The sequence below is a fragment of the Eulemur rufifrons genome, chromosome 3, assembly GCF_041146395.1.
Source record: "Eulemur rufifrons isolate Redbay chromosome 3, OSU_ERuf_1, whole genome shotgun sequence".
In the NCBI taxonomy this organism is placed as follows: Eukaryota; Metazoa; Chordata; class Mammalia; order Primates; family Lemuridae; genus Eulemur; species Eulemur rufifrons.
In genome coordinates this window covers 16,546,066-16,564,862 of record NC_090985.1, presented here as the reverse complement: position 1 = coordinate 16,564,862, position 18,797 = coordinate 16,546,066, and the positions used below count along the sequence as shown (strand labels likewise).

The window sequence follows — 18,797 nt, the reverse complement described above, 5'->3', positions numbered from 1 at the left end:
CAAATGTATACAGAATTGTAGGTAATATACTGAAGAAAGATAAAACATGGATAAGTGTTTTTAAAAGGCAATTAAATAAACTAAGTTAAAGATAATATGGTAAACTTAAACAGAATAGGTGTTCTAAGAAAGACGGCAAAGATAAAGTCAGTCAAAAGGTGGAATGAGGCTGAAGCTAAGGGATTGATGGTTTCGAGAAAGCCTGCCTCCATTTTACATGTTTTGGTGATTCCTTCTAGACTTTTAAAAAATAAATTCTATCTAATCCAATGGCATTTCTAAAAGTAAATAGAGTGGAATTTCTAAGTATACTGGAAAACATACAATGAAATGTTCAGGACTCTGTAATCTAACACCCAGTGAAAGCACCATCTTCTCAGCCAATGCTCCTCTGAACACTTTCTCTGATACGTCTTTCTCTTTCCCTAGCCTCTCAACTCAAAGAGTGTAAACTCATAACCATAACAACTCAGGACTTCCCTTCCATGATTATCAACTTAGCTATGCCCTGTCTCCTTATCTAGAATAAACTGTGCGGAATAGGTATGTCCGTAGCACAGTGTTTCTTATCCAGCAGGTGATTAATGTACTGAAACACAATTGGTATGAATACATAATTCCTGGCTTTACTCTGGAACCTTGCTCTGTGCAAGACACAAATAGAGGGCTACAATTCACAGACCCTAGGCTAGTCTGCAACTGATGGATTTTGGCATTTTCTTTATACTGATCATTGGAAAAAGTAATGGACATTTCCTAAGAGGCTTTCTTTTTCAATAAAACCTTTTAAAGTTGTTTCTGTTTTGAAAGAACTACTTAGAATTAAAGCGGCAAATGTATTAATTGCTCTGCCCCCTCAGGTAGCTCCAGACAGCAGTGTGAGCCCAGTGCCAAAGTATTTACCCTGAAGTCTAAAATTAGATGATCTTTACCACAGTCTACTTCTGAGAATCCTAAAAAAATAACTTCTTTGCATTGCAGCGTTTGAATAATTGGCAAGGTATAACTCAACTACTGCCTTCTTTCCTTCTTCCTTTGAAGCATCAGGTGCTTGGCTCACCCGGTGAGAAAGTGAGACAGTGAAACCACATGCGTTTTCTGCCCCTCCTCAGATGGGCATATTTAAACAAAACTGGCTGCACAACCAGATTTTCCATATAGCCCACTTGGCTAAAAGCACCCCTCAATCACTGTAGTATTCTTAGACATTCCTGACATACCCCCAAATGAGGGTGTTTTTAGATGAAACATCTAAATAAACGTAAATGAGCAAAATTTTAGATGAAATGTCTAAATAAACGTAAATGAGCAAAAAGCTCCTCTCAGAGGCAAACCGTGACTGGCGCTGAGGAGAAATGACAAAGGTCCTTGTTTTGCCCCTCAGGCACAAACACAGACCAAACTAGTGGTTCCAGGGAGAAAACGACAGCCTGCCAGACACGGCTAAACACCTGCCCAAGCCCCAGGTCCACAGGGATTCGTGGTCTTTCCCAAAGCAGGTTAATACAGCAGGGAGACTAACATCTTCTTTCAAAAGCCTGGAAGAGTGAAATATTGTGTAAAGAGAAACTAAATAGAAAATACCCAAGCAACAGGCTACTACCCTCCTTGGCTTGACGAATGCCACAGTTTTGATAACAGCTACTTGTTTTTTTGTCAGGCGTAAGTAAAATTTCACACTGGAGAGATAGAAATAACTTTTTCAACTCATTCTGCTATCAGTGTGGGGTTTTTTTGTAACTTTTTCAAGGCTAGCATGCATTTAATATATCTAAATTTAAATCTAAAAACTGGAAATAATTTATTTCAGTAAATATGCTTTAAAAAAAAAATCACAAAAGTGCATGCTGATCACAAAACAGAAAGCATTAAAACCCCTGGAGACTCCAGAGCAGGCTCACCAGTGTTGTAGGCAGTCGGCACCGCGGAGTACACGAGTCCCTGTGGAGGCAAGCTTGGGGTCGTCACAGATACGACCGGGGTGGCAAGAGGCTGAGTGGCTTGAGAACTACTTATCCTTTGGGTATTCTGTGAGAGATCAGAAACACAAAAAGTGTTATTAAGTGGTATTTGTGTTTAGACTTAATATTTTAAAAATGACTTTCAATTTAAAAGTGACATTTTTCACAGCTTTATATGAATATATTTATTTTCTGAAGCAGCAATGATGCAAAAATCTTAAAAATACTAATGGGAATAACTATTTAATTTTAAGGGACATATTTTTACATTCATTATTCATTTTCCTTTTTTTAAAATGGTGTATTAATGTCAGAGACACAGCCTTAAAATAAAACTTATATTATAGGCAATGACACTTCTATGTGTTAGCACAAATGAGGACATGATGCCACTACAAATACTGTCAGGCTATCACAAATGAAATATGCGTAGGTTTTAAATACCTGATGATAGCAAAGGTCATTTGTGTTTATAGGGATTGTAAGTCTATGAGCATAGACTTTTCTTTGCAGCGTTTATGTGTTAACATGGTTTAAAGCCATGGCTTATTGAGTGCAGCTTGTATTCTTATTTCTTTCCCTCTGATCCTGTGGGTGACCTATTTTTTAACAGTAGATTTAGATATATACCTCTTCACAGTCTCCTGGCTTTCTGAAAGGAAAGGCTCTGAGCAGAGCGCTTTAGAAAAAGAACTGCTGATAGGGCTGTGGATGGAGTGACATGAAATGTTTGCCATAAGAATACATCTGTGTGGCATCCTACCCATGCTGGAAATGAATAGAAAAGTCAACTATTTAATAATCTAGTTAGTTTAAGATAGTCATTGTCCTCTATGTGTAGGAGTGGGTTAGAACTAGTTTCTCACCTTAGTTAGTGGCTGAAGGCAATATTTTTTCAAAATCAAGGCTCAGAGGGACAGAATAGACCATGTGTCATTAGCACACAAAGAGGCCAAAGCACAACTCCAACTTTTTTTTTTTAAATGAAGTGACAACCTGATAACTGAAATACAGGGGTCTGAACCATATCAGTGAAAGTATAATTCAGTGCCCTTGAGATTAGAGAAAGTAAGAATGTGATTCAGTTTTCTCTATCACCATTTTCAGAACGGTACATCAGATAAGGGCCTTTGGCTAAATCTAGGTACTTAAAAACTGTTCATTTGATGAGGATCCAGGCCTCAGTTTATTTCCAGACCTCAGTTCATATTTTCTACCCTAAGTTAGAGGACGTTAGAAAGACCACACAGTATGTGGATGTAATGCCTGAGTTTGTGTTCTAGATTCACTATTTCCTAAGCATTAAGAAAATCATTTAACCTATCTGAATCGCTTCACTGCCAAGCAGAGAAGATAGCTATCTTGTCCTGCCTGCCTTGCAATGCCACTGTGAGAATCAAATGACGTAATACGTTGGAAGTGCTTTCGTAACTGAAGTACTACACTAATATAATATTCCTAAATTACTGTCCCAAAAAAAACCCTGCTGCCAAATTTCTACATAATTTGAAAAAAAACAGATAAATATTTTTATTCCTTGTGATCCATAGCTATTCTGCTGGAGCTGTCATAAAGTGAAGCTGTTCTAGAACGGCAAGACTTCTAAAGGAATCTCTGCGGCTGGCTCTCACCAGTACCGTCTGTAGTGCAGGCCCCAGGGCACCTGTCCTTCCTCACTTTGGATCAGAGTCACCCATGATGATATTTTAGAGCTCAAACCAATGTGAACACCTTCTAAGGTCTAACAGATTGTTTCTGATTATATTTTGGTCTAACACACAAAGCTCTGTATTTTGAATTAAGTTTTAGGGAATCTAGCTTATTTTTTAAAGAATATGAATCATGTTTACAGTTCTTAGATGTATTTTTTTCTTAGTTACAAATATTTATTTTTATGATTTCTAGATTTTAAGTCTTCAAAACCTTGGATATTTCTCTATGAAATTCTGTAATTATAGATGTACTTTGGGGAATGTGGAAAGTCAACGTAAGATGACTGGGAATATATTTAAGTCTCAGCATCAAATAAATAAATTTTGGAGATAGAGATCTACTTTGGAATTAATTTGTTCTTTCATATTTGGTCTGGAACTTCAAAAGTCAAATCCCTAGGTGAAAGAATACAATATGAGATGGTTTTGCCTGGACCCTGACCACTACATGGCTTCATCTCCGTGCCAATCCCTTGGCATGTCCTCAAGGATGAGGGTAACAATGAGACTCCAATATATTCATCTACTCATCAAAGCTCCTAATCTCAATGGGCACTGCGTTCTATGAGAGTCAGTGACTTTCCGAACCACTAGAGGGCAACCTAGCACCAGATAAGTCACAGAAGCAGTCACAACACCTTCTTAAGGGTAAACAGGGAGGTCTAATCTAATTATTTTAGCTTGAATTATAAACTTCCATTTGCTAATCACTGTGGTATCATTAAGTAAAGTATTTCCCCAGAAGATATTCATAACATGTAATACAACACATTTACAGCTGACTAGTATATTTCAGTTAGCCAATAAAAAACTACATCCAAAACTGTGAGAACAATCACAAAACTAATTAGAGAACAATCTTATATTTTAAAAATAGTACAACCCTATTTGAAAGGAAAACAAACTGTGCAAAACACACCAGCATGCATAAACATTTAATAAAATGTAAATAAAATCAACAGATGCCTTCCCCCCCCCAACCATGCTTTCATGCACTCTTATTTCTTATCCACACTAAAAACTCAGCACTTTCAAGTTTTCACTCCCCTTAAAGTCCTTTAATTAGCAGCTGACTTTGAATTCATATGATTACTTCTGTGAAGTTTGGGTTTCAGTTCCCAAAGAAGTAATAGCTCAATTACAATTATTTTTAGTTAAGTTTATTTTCTAGAGGAAAAGACAACAAAAAACATTTGATTTGGGGAAAAAGGTAATAGCTGCTTTTAAGAACAGCATATCGTCTGATAGAAAAGTAAATCTGCACACGTTCAATTACAGACATTCCTTTTAGTAAACAGGGAACCCCCTTGTGGTTCAGACTGTCTCATGCAGGATGAAATAATTCCAACTCTGAAAAAGGTGACCTCACCAAATATGATGTAATCTTTTTGAAAGAAGGAGAAATAACACAAGATCGTGTGTTACAATCTGAGGAACTTCGAGAGTGAAGTCATTCTCTAAAAATATTTTAATAATTTGGAGAGCTATATAAGGTATTTTGTATCTTTTCTTTAAAAAAAAATCTTTTAACAAGTGTCCTATGCTCATGGACAGAGCCTTTTTCAAGGCTATATGACAATGTTCCCTCTAACAAATAAAATGGATCAACATATATAATTATAAATAGAAAAACTAGAGTCTATAGTTCCAGTAGATTGCATTAGTTATTCTAAGAATTTGAATAGTATTTAATAAAAAGAAAACAATTTGTGTGATAAAGGGAACATTGGTTAGATAAAAATGTTTAAAAGAATTAGTACTTTCTACATCTTTTTCAACTTCCTTCAAGCAGAAACCCACACTCACCAACTCCAATTCCTCTTCCTCCGACTGCACTCAGCACATAAGAGGGATAAGAAAGTTACTAAGACTGTTGGTACTCACAAACAAAATAATTCTTTCGAAAAACATGTTATTCAGACATGAGCAGTTGTTTGGCACTCCAAAGAGATGATTATATACCCAACAGATAGAAATATTAATTACTTATTCTCTCTATACGTGTAGTTGATTTTTCAAAAGCCTGGAAAGATTCTTCTAAATTTTCTAGAGCCAGGATTTAAAGACATGCCCCCCTCCCTTCAACTCAGTCTGCTCTTATGTTGGCCTCTCCTATACACAGGCATGCCACTGTGACAATATTTAAAAGAGGTTTCTCATCATGATACCAGTCTATATTTAGAACCTTGAGAATACTAGCTCTGTGCTTATATTAATCCTCCTATTGCTACCCCACCTGGTTACACATATCCATTCATCTCCTGGGAGATTCTGTGCTTCTTGGCAAGCAGAAATTGCTGCATGTTTTATTTCCCAGAGTAGCTAGCACATGTTATGAAACAACAGGAACTCAAACATTTGTTAATAAATATGAGAGTTTTAAATAATGGTTTTATATGTGTTTATCATTTGCAAATACAGTTTTCATATGAATAAAATAATTTCAATGAAGAAAATAAAACCGGAGAAGAAATGAACTGATGTATGGAAGTCATGTATAGAAATGAAACACATTTGCCCCTTTTTTCTTATTTAGAAATTAATATGCTAGAAATAATCAAATTAGTTTTGTTTTTTAATTTTACTTGAATAAGCTATACTTCTTTGTCAATCTGTGAAAAGTGTCTTTAGACCACTGAGGCCCCAATCTGGAAGCAGGTTTCTCTGCAAACGAATGGTATAAAGTAGGAAAGTGGCTGATTATTTACTCTGAAAAACAATCACTTGGCTTACAATTGCTATCTCAAATGTGGGTAAAATGCTGTTTTGTTACAGGTATCTTTATATATCTCCAACTACAAGACACACATTAAAATACTATCAAATGCTATGTGAAAGTGTTCACACGGGTGTGTGTATAATATATAGTTTGCACTTTAACCTATAGAGATGAAGATGCATATAGTTTATATGACAAATTTTCAGTTTTCCACGAAGATGCTTCATGATCTCTTAAAAAAAGACAATTTTATTAAGCAGTTGCTAAATGCTTAAATATAGTATATCTTTAAAACCTTGCACTTTACTAATAGTTCTTATAAACATATTTCTATGCCATAAGTGAAACTTCTGTAGTTTTTCATTTCTCAAAGATAGTAGCAGTATTACATAGCCAGCTACTGAAAGGTGAGCCAAGTGACCATCCTAAATGCCATTTTTCTCTTGGCTCCTTTTTGGGGTATATTTCTTTGTTATGTATGCATCTATCTATCTATCTATCTATCTGTTTTAAACTTTCATTCTGAAATAATATTAGACTTAGCATTTGTGAAGAGTGCTTCCTCACACATCTCCCCCAGCTTCCCTCAATGTTAATATCCCAAAGAAACACAATGTGATTGTCAAAACTAATAAAAATAACTGCACTAATTAAAGCTCTAGACTTCCCTTGGATTTCACCAGTCTTTCCACTGATGTTCTTTTTCTGACCGAGGATCAGATCCTGGATGCCACACGCCTTTAGCTGTCATGTCCCCTTAATCTCTGGCCTGTGACAGCTCTTCATTCTTTCCTTGTTTTTCATGAACTTTTTAAGAGTTCTGGTCAGGTATCTTGTCGAATGTCCCTCAATTTGGGTTTGTCTATTCATAGTTAGATGGAGGGCATGGATTTTTGAAAGAATACTACAGAAGTGATGTGACTTTCTTAGCATACTGTATCAGAAGGTACATGTCATCTTTATGTCTTATTAACAGTGATGTGAACCATAATCCTCTAGTTAAGGTAGTGTTTTCCAGAATTCTCCACCATAAAAATCACTATTTTCTCCTTTCTAAGTAACAAATATTTGCGAAGAGACACTTTAAGGCTATGTAAATATTGTGTCTTTCCTTAAACTTTCGCCCACTTATTTTAGCATTTACCAATTGACCTTGCCTGCAACAATTACTACTGGACTGTGATGTTCCAATGGTGATTTACTATTTCTTTCATTCTTTCTATATTTATTAGTTAGAATCCTTCCCTAAGGAAGAGTTGTAATTGGGACTACAGGCATGCACCACAACACCCAGCTAATTTATTATTTTTAGCGATGGAGTTGTGTCTCAACTAGTCTCAAACTCCTGCCTCAAATCATCCTCCCACCTTGGCCTCCCGAAGTGCTAGGATTATAGGCGTGAGCCACCACACAAGGTCAGAAGTGACACCTTGACAATAACGAGTCTTCAAAAATCCATTAACATGATATATCTCTTTATTCATCGAAGTCTTCTTTGATTTCTTTCATCAGTGTTTTGTAGTTTTCAGCATACAGATCATGCACATATTTTGTTACATTTGTACCTAGGTGTTTCTTTTTCCTTTTTATGGGGTGCCATTTTTTTTTTTTATTTCAAATTCTAGTTGTTCACTGCTGACATAATCCACGCAGCTTCTACATACTGACTTTGCACCCTACAACCTTGCTGAACTCACTGATTAGTCCCAGGAGTTCTTTTCATAGCTTCTTTATACTTTTCAAAATAGAAAATTATATCTTCTGTGGATACAGACAGTTTAATTTTTCCCTTCCCAATACGCATTCATTTTATTTATTTTTCTTGTCTACTACTTGCTACAACTTACAGTACAATGCTGAATATGAATGGTGAGAAAAAACATCTTTGCCTAGTTCCTAATATTTGTAGAAGACTGAATGCATTCAATTGTATTAGCCGTACTGTTTTTGTAGATGTTCTTTATTAGGTTAAATTCCCTTCTATTCCTAGTTTGAAGAGGGGTGTTTTTTTTTTTTAATCACGAATAAATGTTGAATTCTGTTAACATGGTGAATTATACTGATGAATTTTCAAATGTAGACTCAGCTTTGCATTCCTGGGATGAAACCCACTTGGTCTGGGCATATTACCCTTTTTATATATTGCTAAATTTACCAATATTTTACTAAGGATTTTTGTCTCTAGAGTTCATGAGGGATATTAGTTTGCAGTTTTTTCTTTTGTATTGCCTTGTTTTAGTTTTGCATAAGGGTAATCTTGGTTTAAAAAAATGAGTTGGGACGTGTTCTCTCCCTTTTTTTTCTGAAAGAGACTGGATAGAATTTATGCCATTTCTTCCTTACATGTTTGGTAGAATTTGCCATCAGGGTCTGGAACTTTCTTTTGTAGAAGGTTTTCAAACTAGGAATTTAATTTTTTTAATATTTACTATTCAGGTTAACTATTTTCTTTTTCAATGTGTTTAATAATTCTTGGGTAATTTGTATCTTTCAAGGAATTTACCCATCTCATCTAAGCTATTAAATCTATAGGAATAGAGTTGTTTGTAATACTCTCTTATTATCTTTTAGTACCTTTTGGGTGACATACTCTTTTACATTTTTGACATTGATAACTTGGGTCTTCTCTTTTTCTTTGGTCAGCTTGGCTAGAAGTTTATCAATTTTATCGATCTTTTAAAAAAGCCAGTTCTGGTTTTGTTTTTGTGTCTTTTTGTTTTAAATTTTATTAATTTCTGCTCTTTACCTTTTCTTTTCTTCTGTTTGCTCTGGGTTAAGTTTGTTCTTTTCTTGTGTTTCTTAAGGTGAAAGCTTAGATTTCTGAATTGGGACCTTTCTTCTTTTCTAATATAGGCATTTATTGTTATAAATCTCCCCTCAGCACTACTCTACCTGATCCCCAAAATTCTGATGATGCATTGTCATTTTCATTCAGCTGTATGTATTTTTAAATTTTCCTTGAGATTTCCTCTTTGGCCTACAGGTTATTTAAAAGTTTGTTGTTTAATTTAAATATATGGACATTTTCTTGTTGTCTTTGTATTACTGGTTTCTAGTTTGATTTTAATGGTCTGAGGATATAACATGTATGATTTCAATTCTATGAAATTTGCTTAGGTTTGTTTTATGGCACAGGATATGGTCTACCTTGGTGAATGTTCCATGTACACTTAAGAAAAATGTGTGTTCTGCCCTTGTTGAGTGAAGTGTTCTATAAACATCCCTTAGTTAGGTTGGTTGGATGTCAGATCATCTAGATATTGATTTTTCTGCCTACATTTTCTATTGATTACTGAGAGAGAGGTGTTAAAGTCTCCAATTACAATTGTGGATTTTTTGACTTGACCTTTTAGTTCTATCAGTTTTTGCTTTATGTTATCTTAAAGGTCTGCTGTTAGGTGCATATGCATTAGTTATTTCTTAGAAGATCATGTTCCTCTTTATCCCTGATAATACTCCTTGTTGTGAAGTCTATATTGTCTGAAATGAGTATGTCTGCTTTAGCTTTGTTTTGGTTGTTACATACATGGTATTGTCTTTATATTTAACGTGGGTTTCTTATAGACAGCATATTGTTTGGTCTTGCTTTTTTAAAAAAAAAAATCAGAAAATTTTATCTTTTAACTGATGTGTTCTAACCACATTCATCAATGTGATTAGTTATATAGTTGGATTAAAATCTACCATCTTGCTATTTTTTATTTGTTTCATCTGCCATTTTTCTCTTTTCTCCCACTTCTTGGGCTATTAGAGTGTTTTTTATAATTCTATTTATCTCCTCTATTGACTTGCTATTTATACCTCTTTCAAAATTTTTTCTGTAGTGGCACTAAGGTTTATAATACACATCTTTAGTTACCCAGAGTTCACTTTCCAATATTATGTCATGTATAGAATAAGGATCTATAACAGTATTCTTCCAACTCCTCCCTCCCTTCCCTCCTTTGTTATATATTTTATTTTTTACATTTGCTATAGACACAAAATACATTGCTACTATTTTTGCTTTATGCAGGCAGCTATCTTTTGGAGCAATTAAAAAGAAAACATCCAGATCTTGTTTTCTGATACCATTGTCCAATAAAAGAAATCAAAGTTCCTTGGAGAAATGCCTGCTTCTAGGACTGAAACAGGAAATATACAAGATGAGCCTGGAAATAAAAAAGCAATACCCTCCACACACACACACATACACACACACACACACACACAAACCTCTCTCCCCTTTAAAGATAAGGTATGTCAAAGGGACACAGAAAACAAGTGAATAGCCCTCAAAAGCTAAAGCTGGAACAATATTAGCAACAGAAAAAAGTGGTATTGCATTATAACCCAAAGTATTAAAATCAATGCCCATTAGGCCTGCAATGTCTAAAATAAAAAAAAAAAAATCAATGCCCACGTGTCCCTATTTATATAAATAAGAGCGGATGAATTTCTTTGTGCAGAGTAACTTCCAATAATTTATGTAGTTATTTTTCCCTTAAGGAGGTAGAGCCTTAACTCCTCACTCCTTAGGTGTGGGCTGCATATAGTGATTTCCTTCCAAAGACTACAGTATAGAGAAAGGAGAAAAGAGTAACTTTACAGAGAAGAAACCTGTGAAACACTACATCAGCCAGGTGACCAAGTTAACATCAGCAGGAGTCATGCTGATACAGGCTGAGCAACCCAATCCAAAAATCTGAAATCTGAAAGGCCCTAAAATCCAAAACCTTTTGAGTGCCAATGCAAATATCTCCAAATCCAAAAAAAAATCTGAAACACTTCTGGTCCCAAGCATTCTGAATAAGGGATACTCAACCTGCAGTATGTACCCTTGATATGATGTAATGAAAATGACACCTTAAATTCAATGGCCTTCCTCCCTCAAACAAACAATCCCAGTCTTATCATGAGATAAATATTAGACAAATCCCAAGTAAAGGACATTTTACAAAATACTTGACCATTACTCCTCAAACCTGACAAGGTCATTAAAGCAAGCAAAGTCTTAGAAATTTTCACCAAGGAGACATGATTACTAAATGTAAAGAAGTATCCTGGATTAGATCCCAAAACAGAAAAAGACATGAGGTTAAAAACTAAATAAATCTGAATAAAATATGAATTTTAGTTAATAGTAATGTATCAAGATTGGTTCACTAGTTATAACAAATGTAGCAAATTAACATAAGATTTTAATAGAAAAAATTGTGTGGGAGGTATATGGGAACTTTCTGTACTATCTTTGAAATCTTTTTATAAATCTAAAACTGTTCTAAAATAAAAGGTTTATAAAATGTAGGGAAAATGGATTTTATCTTCATTTATTCCACTTCCACCATTCTTCATTTCTTTGTGTAGACTCAAGTTTTTGCTGCAATCATATTCCTTCTGCTGAAGAGCTTCCTTTAACATTTCCTGCAGAGTAGGTCTGCTGGCAATAAAGTCCCATGATTTTTGTTTGAGAAAGTCTTTATTTCTCCTTCATTTCTGAAAGATATTTTTGCTGGGTATAGAATTCTAGGTTGAGAATTTTTTTTTTTTTTTTTTAATGTCAGCCCCTTAAATGTGTTAATACATTATATTCTTGCTTGCATAGTTTCTGAAGAAAATTATGGTATTAATTCTTATCTTTGTTCTTCTGTATATGATATGTACCTTTTCTCTGGCTGTCTTTAAGATTTTTCTCTTTGTCTTTTGCTTTTAGAAATCTGTGTGTGTGTGTGTGTGTGTGTGTGTGTGTATTGGTGGTAGTATTTATCTTATTTGGTGTTCGTTATTATTTCTTAAAATATCCTCTCTTTTTTCTCTTTTTGGAATTCCAAACATATAACACCATTTGATAAAGGCCCACAGCTCTGGGATGCTTTGTACTGTTTTTTCTTTTGTTTGTCTTGTTTTCACTCTTCTTTCTCCTTATATTTCAGTTTAGGTAATTCCTACTGACTTACAGACTTACAGGTCTTTCCTCCTTCTAGGCCTTTAGTGCGGGGTTTGAGCCTTAGTGTTGCTCTGGTTACCCTCAGTGTACCTACCACAGGCTTCAAATCCCTCTGATGGTGGGGAGTGGCGGGTCAGGTTTTCTCTCCCAGTAACTGCTCCACTCTGTGTGCTGTGCCTCATAGGCTGTAGCTTTCTCGTCATCCTGACACTCCTGGCATTGCTCTGTACCCAGCATGTCCTTCCTGCTCCTCTACCATGGGTTGAGATATTTTTCCTTTTCCATTTCTCCAAATAAAATGGGATTTCCCCAGTACCCTAAGAGTGACAATGTTCATGTTCATCTCCTCACAGATTAGGGCTTTTGTTCCATAGAAGAGAAAGGAGACAAAGATCCAGGCAAAACTTCTCGCCCCTACTGCAGTGGCTACTCTTCCCCTCTCCTAGTTGTGTACCACAAGGGAGACTTTTTCAGGACATTTTTCAATCTTTTCTGTGAATACCCAGCGGGGTTCATGGAGAAAAAGCCTACAAGAAAACAGACTCACCCTGTTTTACACTGTGGTCCCCCAGAAGTTTCACACAGTACTACGAGTGCACACTTGGCCTCTAGCAATTCACTAATTGCCTAGGTTAACTCTTATTATCCCATGTCTTGCACAATGCTCAAATGTTGTCTCTCCCTGCAGTATCTTTCTCTCCCTAACATCTAGGCCAGGCGGTTGCCCTGAAATCTCAGCAATGGGTTGAAGGAAAATTTGTTGCATGTCCAAGTTTTTCTCACTGCAAGGTTGGGAATGACACAGGTTCCACTTTTCTGCATCTCCAAATGAAAAAACTACTTCTTTGTTTTTTGACCCAGAGTATAAGACTTAAGAGATTTGGTCCTAGCTCTGTTATGTAATATCTTGGACAAATAATAACATTTAGTTCAGTTTCCTCATCTCTACCATGCCACAATCACAGTCTAATTAAGAAACAAATGAGACAATTGCATATATGATAACGTTTGGAATCTATAAAGCATAATACAAATGTAGAATTATCTAAGCCTGACAGCATCACTTTCACTTACCAAAAAGTCAAATGGTGAGTTTAGCAGTTGCATAGTAGAAAGAACCTGGTATATCACCTAGTCATAGTCAAACAGTTGCTAAACTAAGAATGGTTTTAAACTTGATTATATATTCCAATTTTTTTTAATAGAGGCTAAGGGAATTGCTCTTCATAAACACAGACTTAGGACTTAAAAGCAAATGTGGCTAGAAGGCTAAAGACATTGCAAGGGCACGGAGGATATCTACATTCTTTATAGAGTTAAATAAAAAGGTTATTTGAGAAGAAATAAAGAAAGAAAATTATTTGGAAAATAACTCATTCAAGTTTGTGTACATTCTTCCCTATTCTACAATAGTTCTCTGTGGTCTACAGAATTTTCTAACAAATACTTTAGTGCTTTTCTCATTGAAAAGCATGTATAATAGATTATTGAAAGTATACAAAGTACAGAGAATACATAAGTCATGTTTAATTTATAAATTTGGGAAGGAGTCTCTAAGCAAAGATTCTAGCCTGGTAAAATTAAAATTAAACACAATAACCTCTCAGCTTTAATTTTAAATAACCATTAAGCAGATTTCCTATTTTTCCATAATCTGATTTTTTGTGTATTTAAAATAGACTTGTCTCTTCAAATGCTAATTTTGAATACAAATATTCATTAGGAAAAGGTGTGGATTCTATGGAGGTACAGAAAATTCCAAAGTAAAATACAGACTATGTATAAAATACGTGTTTTAAAGAATGAGGCTGAAGAAAGGTCTGACTTACCAGTGGAGGCATCATGCCCTTACTTGAAGGGGGGATAACAACTCGAAGATCTGGTTTTCGACTGTTCATTCCGATATTACCACCACCTGGCGGAGGGGGAGACTTTGTAGGCATCACTTTGCCTAAACTATTTGCACCAGTAGTTCCAATCAAATTCGGAGAAGCTCTTGAGTTTACAAATCCATTCCCTGGAAAAAAGAAATGTCATTCATTAACATGAAAAGAGTCATTAAAATACTTTGGCGCAAATACAAACTAAGTTTTCCTCAGATCTAGTTGCAAATGAATTTTATAACAAAACTCACTACAGCTTGAGTATCCCTAATCCGAAATGCTTGTAATCAGAAGTGTTTTCTATTTCAGATTTTTTAAGATTTTGGAATATTTGCATCGTGTACTTGACAGGCTGAGCATACCAAATCCAAAAATCTGAAATCCAAAATGCTCCAATGAGCATTTCCTTTGAGTGTCATGTCAGTGCTCAAAAAGTTTCAGATTTTGAGCATTCTGTCTTTTGGATTTGGGATGCTAAATCTGTAGTAACTAACCTGTATTTTGGATATTTTAACAATAAGCAAAGAGAGTCAACCAAAGTCTGAAATGCATATAAAGCTTAAGACTAATGCCACTTGCTTTCTAGCATTACTGCTGGGACCTGCTGAGAGATACTTAAAACACAACACATATTACTAATAGGACACCTCATACTGGGGACCAAGATAATGCAGGTACTACAAGAAAATGCCCAAGACCAGTCTATTCATTCATTTTTGTGACAGTAAAGGCATTGCTACTACTTGGTTCTGAGTACTGAACTAGTTATCAGGGCAACTCTTTATGGCTTTTTTAGCACTGAGCTCTAAGGCCTCATTTTCACCAAGTACTTCTTCCTTATGGCTCTATTTCTACCTGCTGTTTCTTTAGCTTCCATCAAGGTCCTTATTAAATATTTATAGTTTATCTGACTTTAATTATCTTATTCCTACTTTTTATCTTTCTTTAACAGAACCATCTATCTCTTTTAGATGAAATAAGAAAATAAGCACAATGGGTTTATGTTCCATGGACACAGTACTTTTGGGCAGCAGTTGACATATAAAATGAGATCATCCCTTTTCATGAATATAGTAGTCATTCTAGTCCCTCCTGTGTGCAGTAGCCATGTGGACTAGGTGGGGCTGACACCACTTCAAGCCCCACCCCTTGCTAAAGACTGGCTTAGGACAGGCATGTTACTCAGGCCCAAGCAATGAATATAAAAGCATTTTCCCTACCTACATTGTTTAGATGCAAGATTAACCAATGAGAACCTAGGTAAAAAAAAAGTTGTTCAATGGTTGCAAGGAGGGCTTCCACATTCCCCCAAATGTGACTGAGGAAGCATTTTATTCTTAAGTCATTGTAAGACTTGCAAGAAAACCAGAATGAAGAAAAAGCTGATACAGAAAAAACAGCAAGGAAATCAAGCAAAAACCCTTGCAGTTTGTACAAACCATGCTTGCAGTTTGTACCGCTTCTGGATCTTTTCAGTTACGTTTAAGTTAGTAAGTCTCCTATACTATTTATACCTGAAGTGGTTTTGTTGGTTGCAACTGATAGTATCCTTAAAAATAGCTACTATTCACCAGTTCAACAGTGGAGATAATGACACAAATAAAAAAATTATTAAGTTATAAGTATACAGGAACATATTAAACATAATATTCATATATAGAGACTACATATGGTACTTCAATTTCTAAGTAAATTGCAAATAAAGAAGGGAATAGAAAAATATTAACTATATGATACATTTATAAAAATGGTTTGTGAAAATTTAATTACTAAATCTAAGTGTGTTAACTACCATTAAAAATGTATTCTACTATTCCATATTTTTAAAAAACCCACCAATTTTATTAACAAAACATAAGAAACTTTAGGGTTACAATGTGTAAAATTTTCTTTCAGTAACAAATGGAGACTTAATGCCATGAATATTGTACTACTATCTAGTTTGAATAGTCCCTAGTATCTAAGTCTATTATAGTAAGTACACAGATGGCAATTTAAGAGCACCTTAAACCTGTTGGCTTAAGAATTCCATTCCTAGTGTTTATTACAAAACTGATGAAGAACAAAATATTCAGAATTGTGAACTAAAAGTTCCTGAAAAGCTGAATAAGCCTCTTGAATTTTCTGGGTGGGCCTCAGCATTCATAGGTCATTAACAGTAACTACCTAAAATCAGATAACAACAAAAAACTACCTTTACGTTTGGAAATCAAAAAAATTTAAACATCTAGTATGTGTACAGCACTGTGTAGTTGGGAGGGTACAGGAAGGGAGACCAAAAAACCTCTACATGGTCTTCAAGTAGCTTTTCATCTAGTTAGCAAGAGCAGGAGCATACCATACAGGCGTGAATAAGCCAAAATTACACTTAAGTATGGGCAAAAACAACAGAACTAAGGGTTACCACACAAAATTTACAATGAAAGAGAAAGCACTGACCACAGGCAGGTGGGCTTAATTAGGGAAGCCTCTGTGGGATTACTGAGCAATTTGAAAGGATAAAAGAACAACAGAAGAAAATGGAAGGCAGGCACTACAAATAAATGTGAGAAAAATATAGGCTAAAGCATGAATGAATAAGGTGTGAGTAAGGAATGGCAGGGTAGATAAGCCTAGAGAATACAGGCTCCAGGGACCATGAGAAGGAAAAGGTAGCTGTATTTTTCCTGCTCTTTTTCTTCTGTTATAAAGCAAAAATGAACTTGAGAATCCACCAAAAATAAGCAGACACTAGATGAGATATTACATATTTATACAAACACCCCTATATTGTATTTTATTGTATTTTTTTGAGACAAGATCTCACTCTGTCATCCAGTCTGGAGTGCAGTGGCATGTCATAGAACACTACAGCCTCAAATTTCTGGGCTCAAGTGATCCTCCTGCCTCAGCCTCTTGAGTGGCTGGGACTATAGGTGTACACCACCATGCCTGGCTAATTTTTTTATTTTTTGTAGCGACGGGGTCTGCCTATATTACCCAGGTTGGTCTCGAACTCCTGGCCTCAAGCATTCCTCCTGTCTTGCCCTCCCAGAGTGCTGGGATTACAGGCAAGTGCCACCACACCCAGCCCAGACCCCTATACTAATATACATGCAAAGACTAACCAAAACTGAGTGTCTGCTATGTGCTTAACACTGGCCTAAAATTTGTTCTAATAATCTCACTCTGAGAAGACTGTATTCTGAGAAGTGAAATGATTTGCCTCAAAGAACTGCAATGAATTAGTGACAAAAATACAATGATATATTGCACATATTTTCACTTTAAGAGATTTTGTATTGGTTTATCAGATCATTTTAATTTTATAAACATTTCTTGAATGGAACAGAATGATTATTTAAAACCACTTAAAATCCATACAATACTTGGCAGTTTATAAAGCACTTTCAGGAACATTATATAATGAATAACGTCAACTGATAAATATACGAATTCTCAAATTAAAAAAATATGACTAGCAGGAGATGGATTGAGAGAGTTCATAAAGAAAACCTGCTAAAATGGATGCTTCAATATGTCTATCTATAATACTTATATTTAGAGTTTGAAAAAGATACGTTACTTAGGTGAGTTTTTTATGAGAAACTAAAAATTAATGTGATATAACCAACTGTAGGAACCTCACTACTACATGTTCAAGTTTGGTATCTGAAAACCAAGAGACAAAGAAAAAAGAGGTGAGGTATGGTACTTAGGAATAGGCCTGTTATCTCTCCAGCAGTTGTCATTGATAATTTCAGGGTTCCAGAGGATCCCTCCCTACTCTTAACCCAATTCCTGTTCCTTTCTCTGAAACTTTTACCATGTAACCTACCCTACTAACTTTAAATCATTTATGGGATTTAATTTTGCTGTGGGGACTGATATTTCAGTTACTCTTCTGAGGCTACTTCCTGCATTCTGCTTCTCTTATCTAGAAGGGGTCTGTATTAAATCTGGGCTACATCTCCTTTCCACACCCCACACAGTAATTTCCTGCATCCTGTTAAGCTTCAGAAGGCAGTGCTGTATAAAAAACAACCACTTCACTGGGCTATCCCCTGTGGACAGAGGTAATTGCTAAGCCAGACATCTGGAGGATACAAAATGTTTATCAAATAATTTAATTCAAAAATAGGGAAGTTTAAAAGAAACTTCATATTGCATAGTAATATGAAAATGTTAATTAACAATGCTTTTCTCAATATATAATGTCATGAAATATGTGTGCTGAATCTCTGATATTATTTAGAAGATTCTTATTTACTTGATTTACACTAAAATAAGAAGGATAAAGCAGAATTTTCTCTCAAAGACATTATAAGATGATGCAAATACATACTTTGGAGGAACACATCATCAAGAAGCACAAATACCATTTCCCATGTGGAGTCTATGATGCTTTTTAGCTAGATATGGTACCATAGTAACCCTGAGAATCAAGTTACAAGAGTAAAAGGGGATCTAAAAGCACAGTATATCTTAGTGTAAAGTCAGGAGTCAACAGCAGATAATGATGACAGTATGATGTAAGTGTTTGGTAGCGTGCCAGGCTGAAGCTAAAATAACCTCATATGCACGACTTGTTATTTCATAGAGTGCAGTGATGTACTA

At 35.3% G+C, this 18,797-nt stretch overlaps 1 protein-coding gene across 28 annotated transcripts in view; it reads right to left on the bottom strand.

Moving 5' to 3' along the window:
• MEF2A (myocyte enhancer factor 2A) overlaps window positions 1–18,797 on the bottom strand; it is a 130,014-nt gene that overhangs the window by 7,655 nt on the left and 103,562 nt on the right. For 16 of the 28 annotated variants that reach the window (XM_069466663.1, XM_069466659.1, XM_069466665.1 and 13 more), the window contains 2 exons: window positions 14,148–14,335; window positions 1,902–2,028 (listed from right to left, as the gene is read on the bottom strand). The exons of 1 other annotated variant lie outside the window; for it this stretch is intronic. In XM_069466663.1, the coding sequence (XP_069322764.1) occupies window positions 1,902–2,028; window positions 14,148–14,335 (315 nt within the window). Of the gene's footprint in view, window positions 1–1,901; window positions 2,029–5,479; window positions 5,504–14,147; window positions 14,336–18,797 lie in introns of all 28 variants that reach the window. 11 more of the 28 variants (XM_069466654.1, XM_069466648.1, XM_069466649.1 and 8 more) reach the window with 2 other exon arrangements.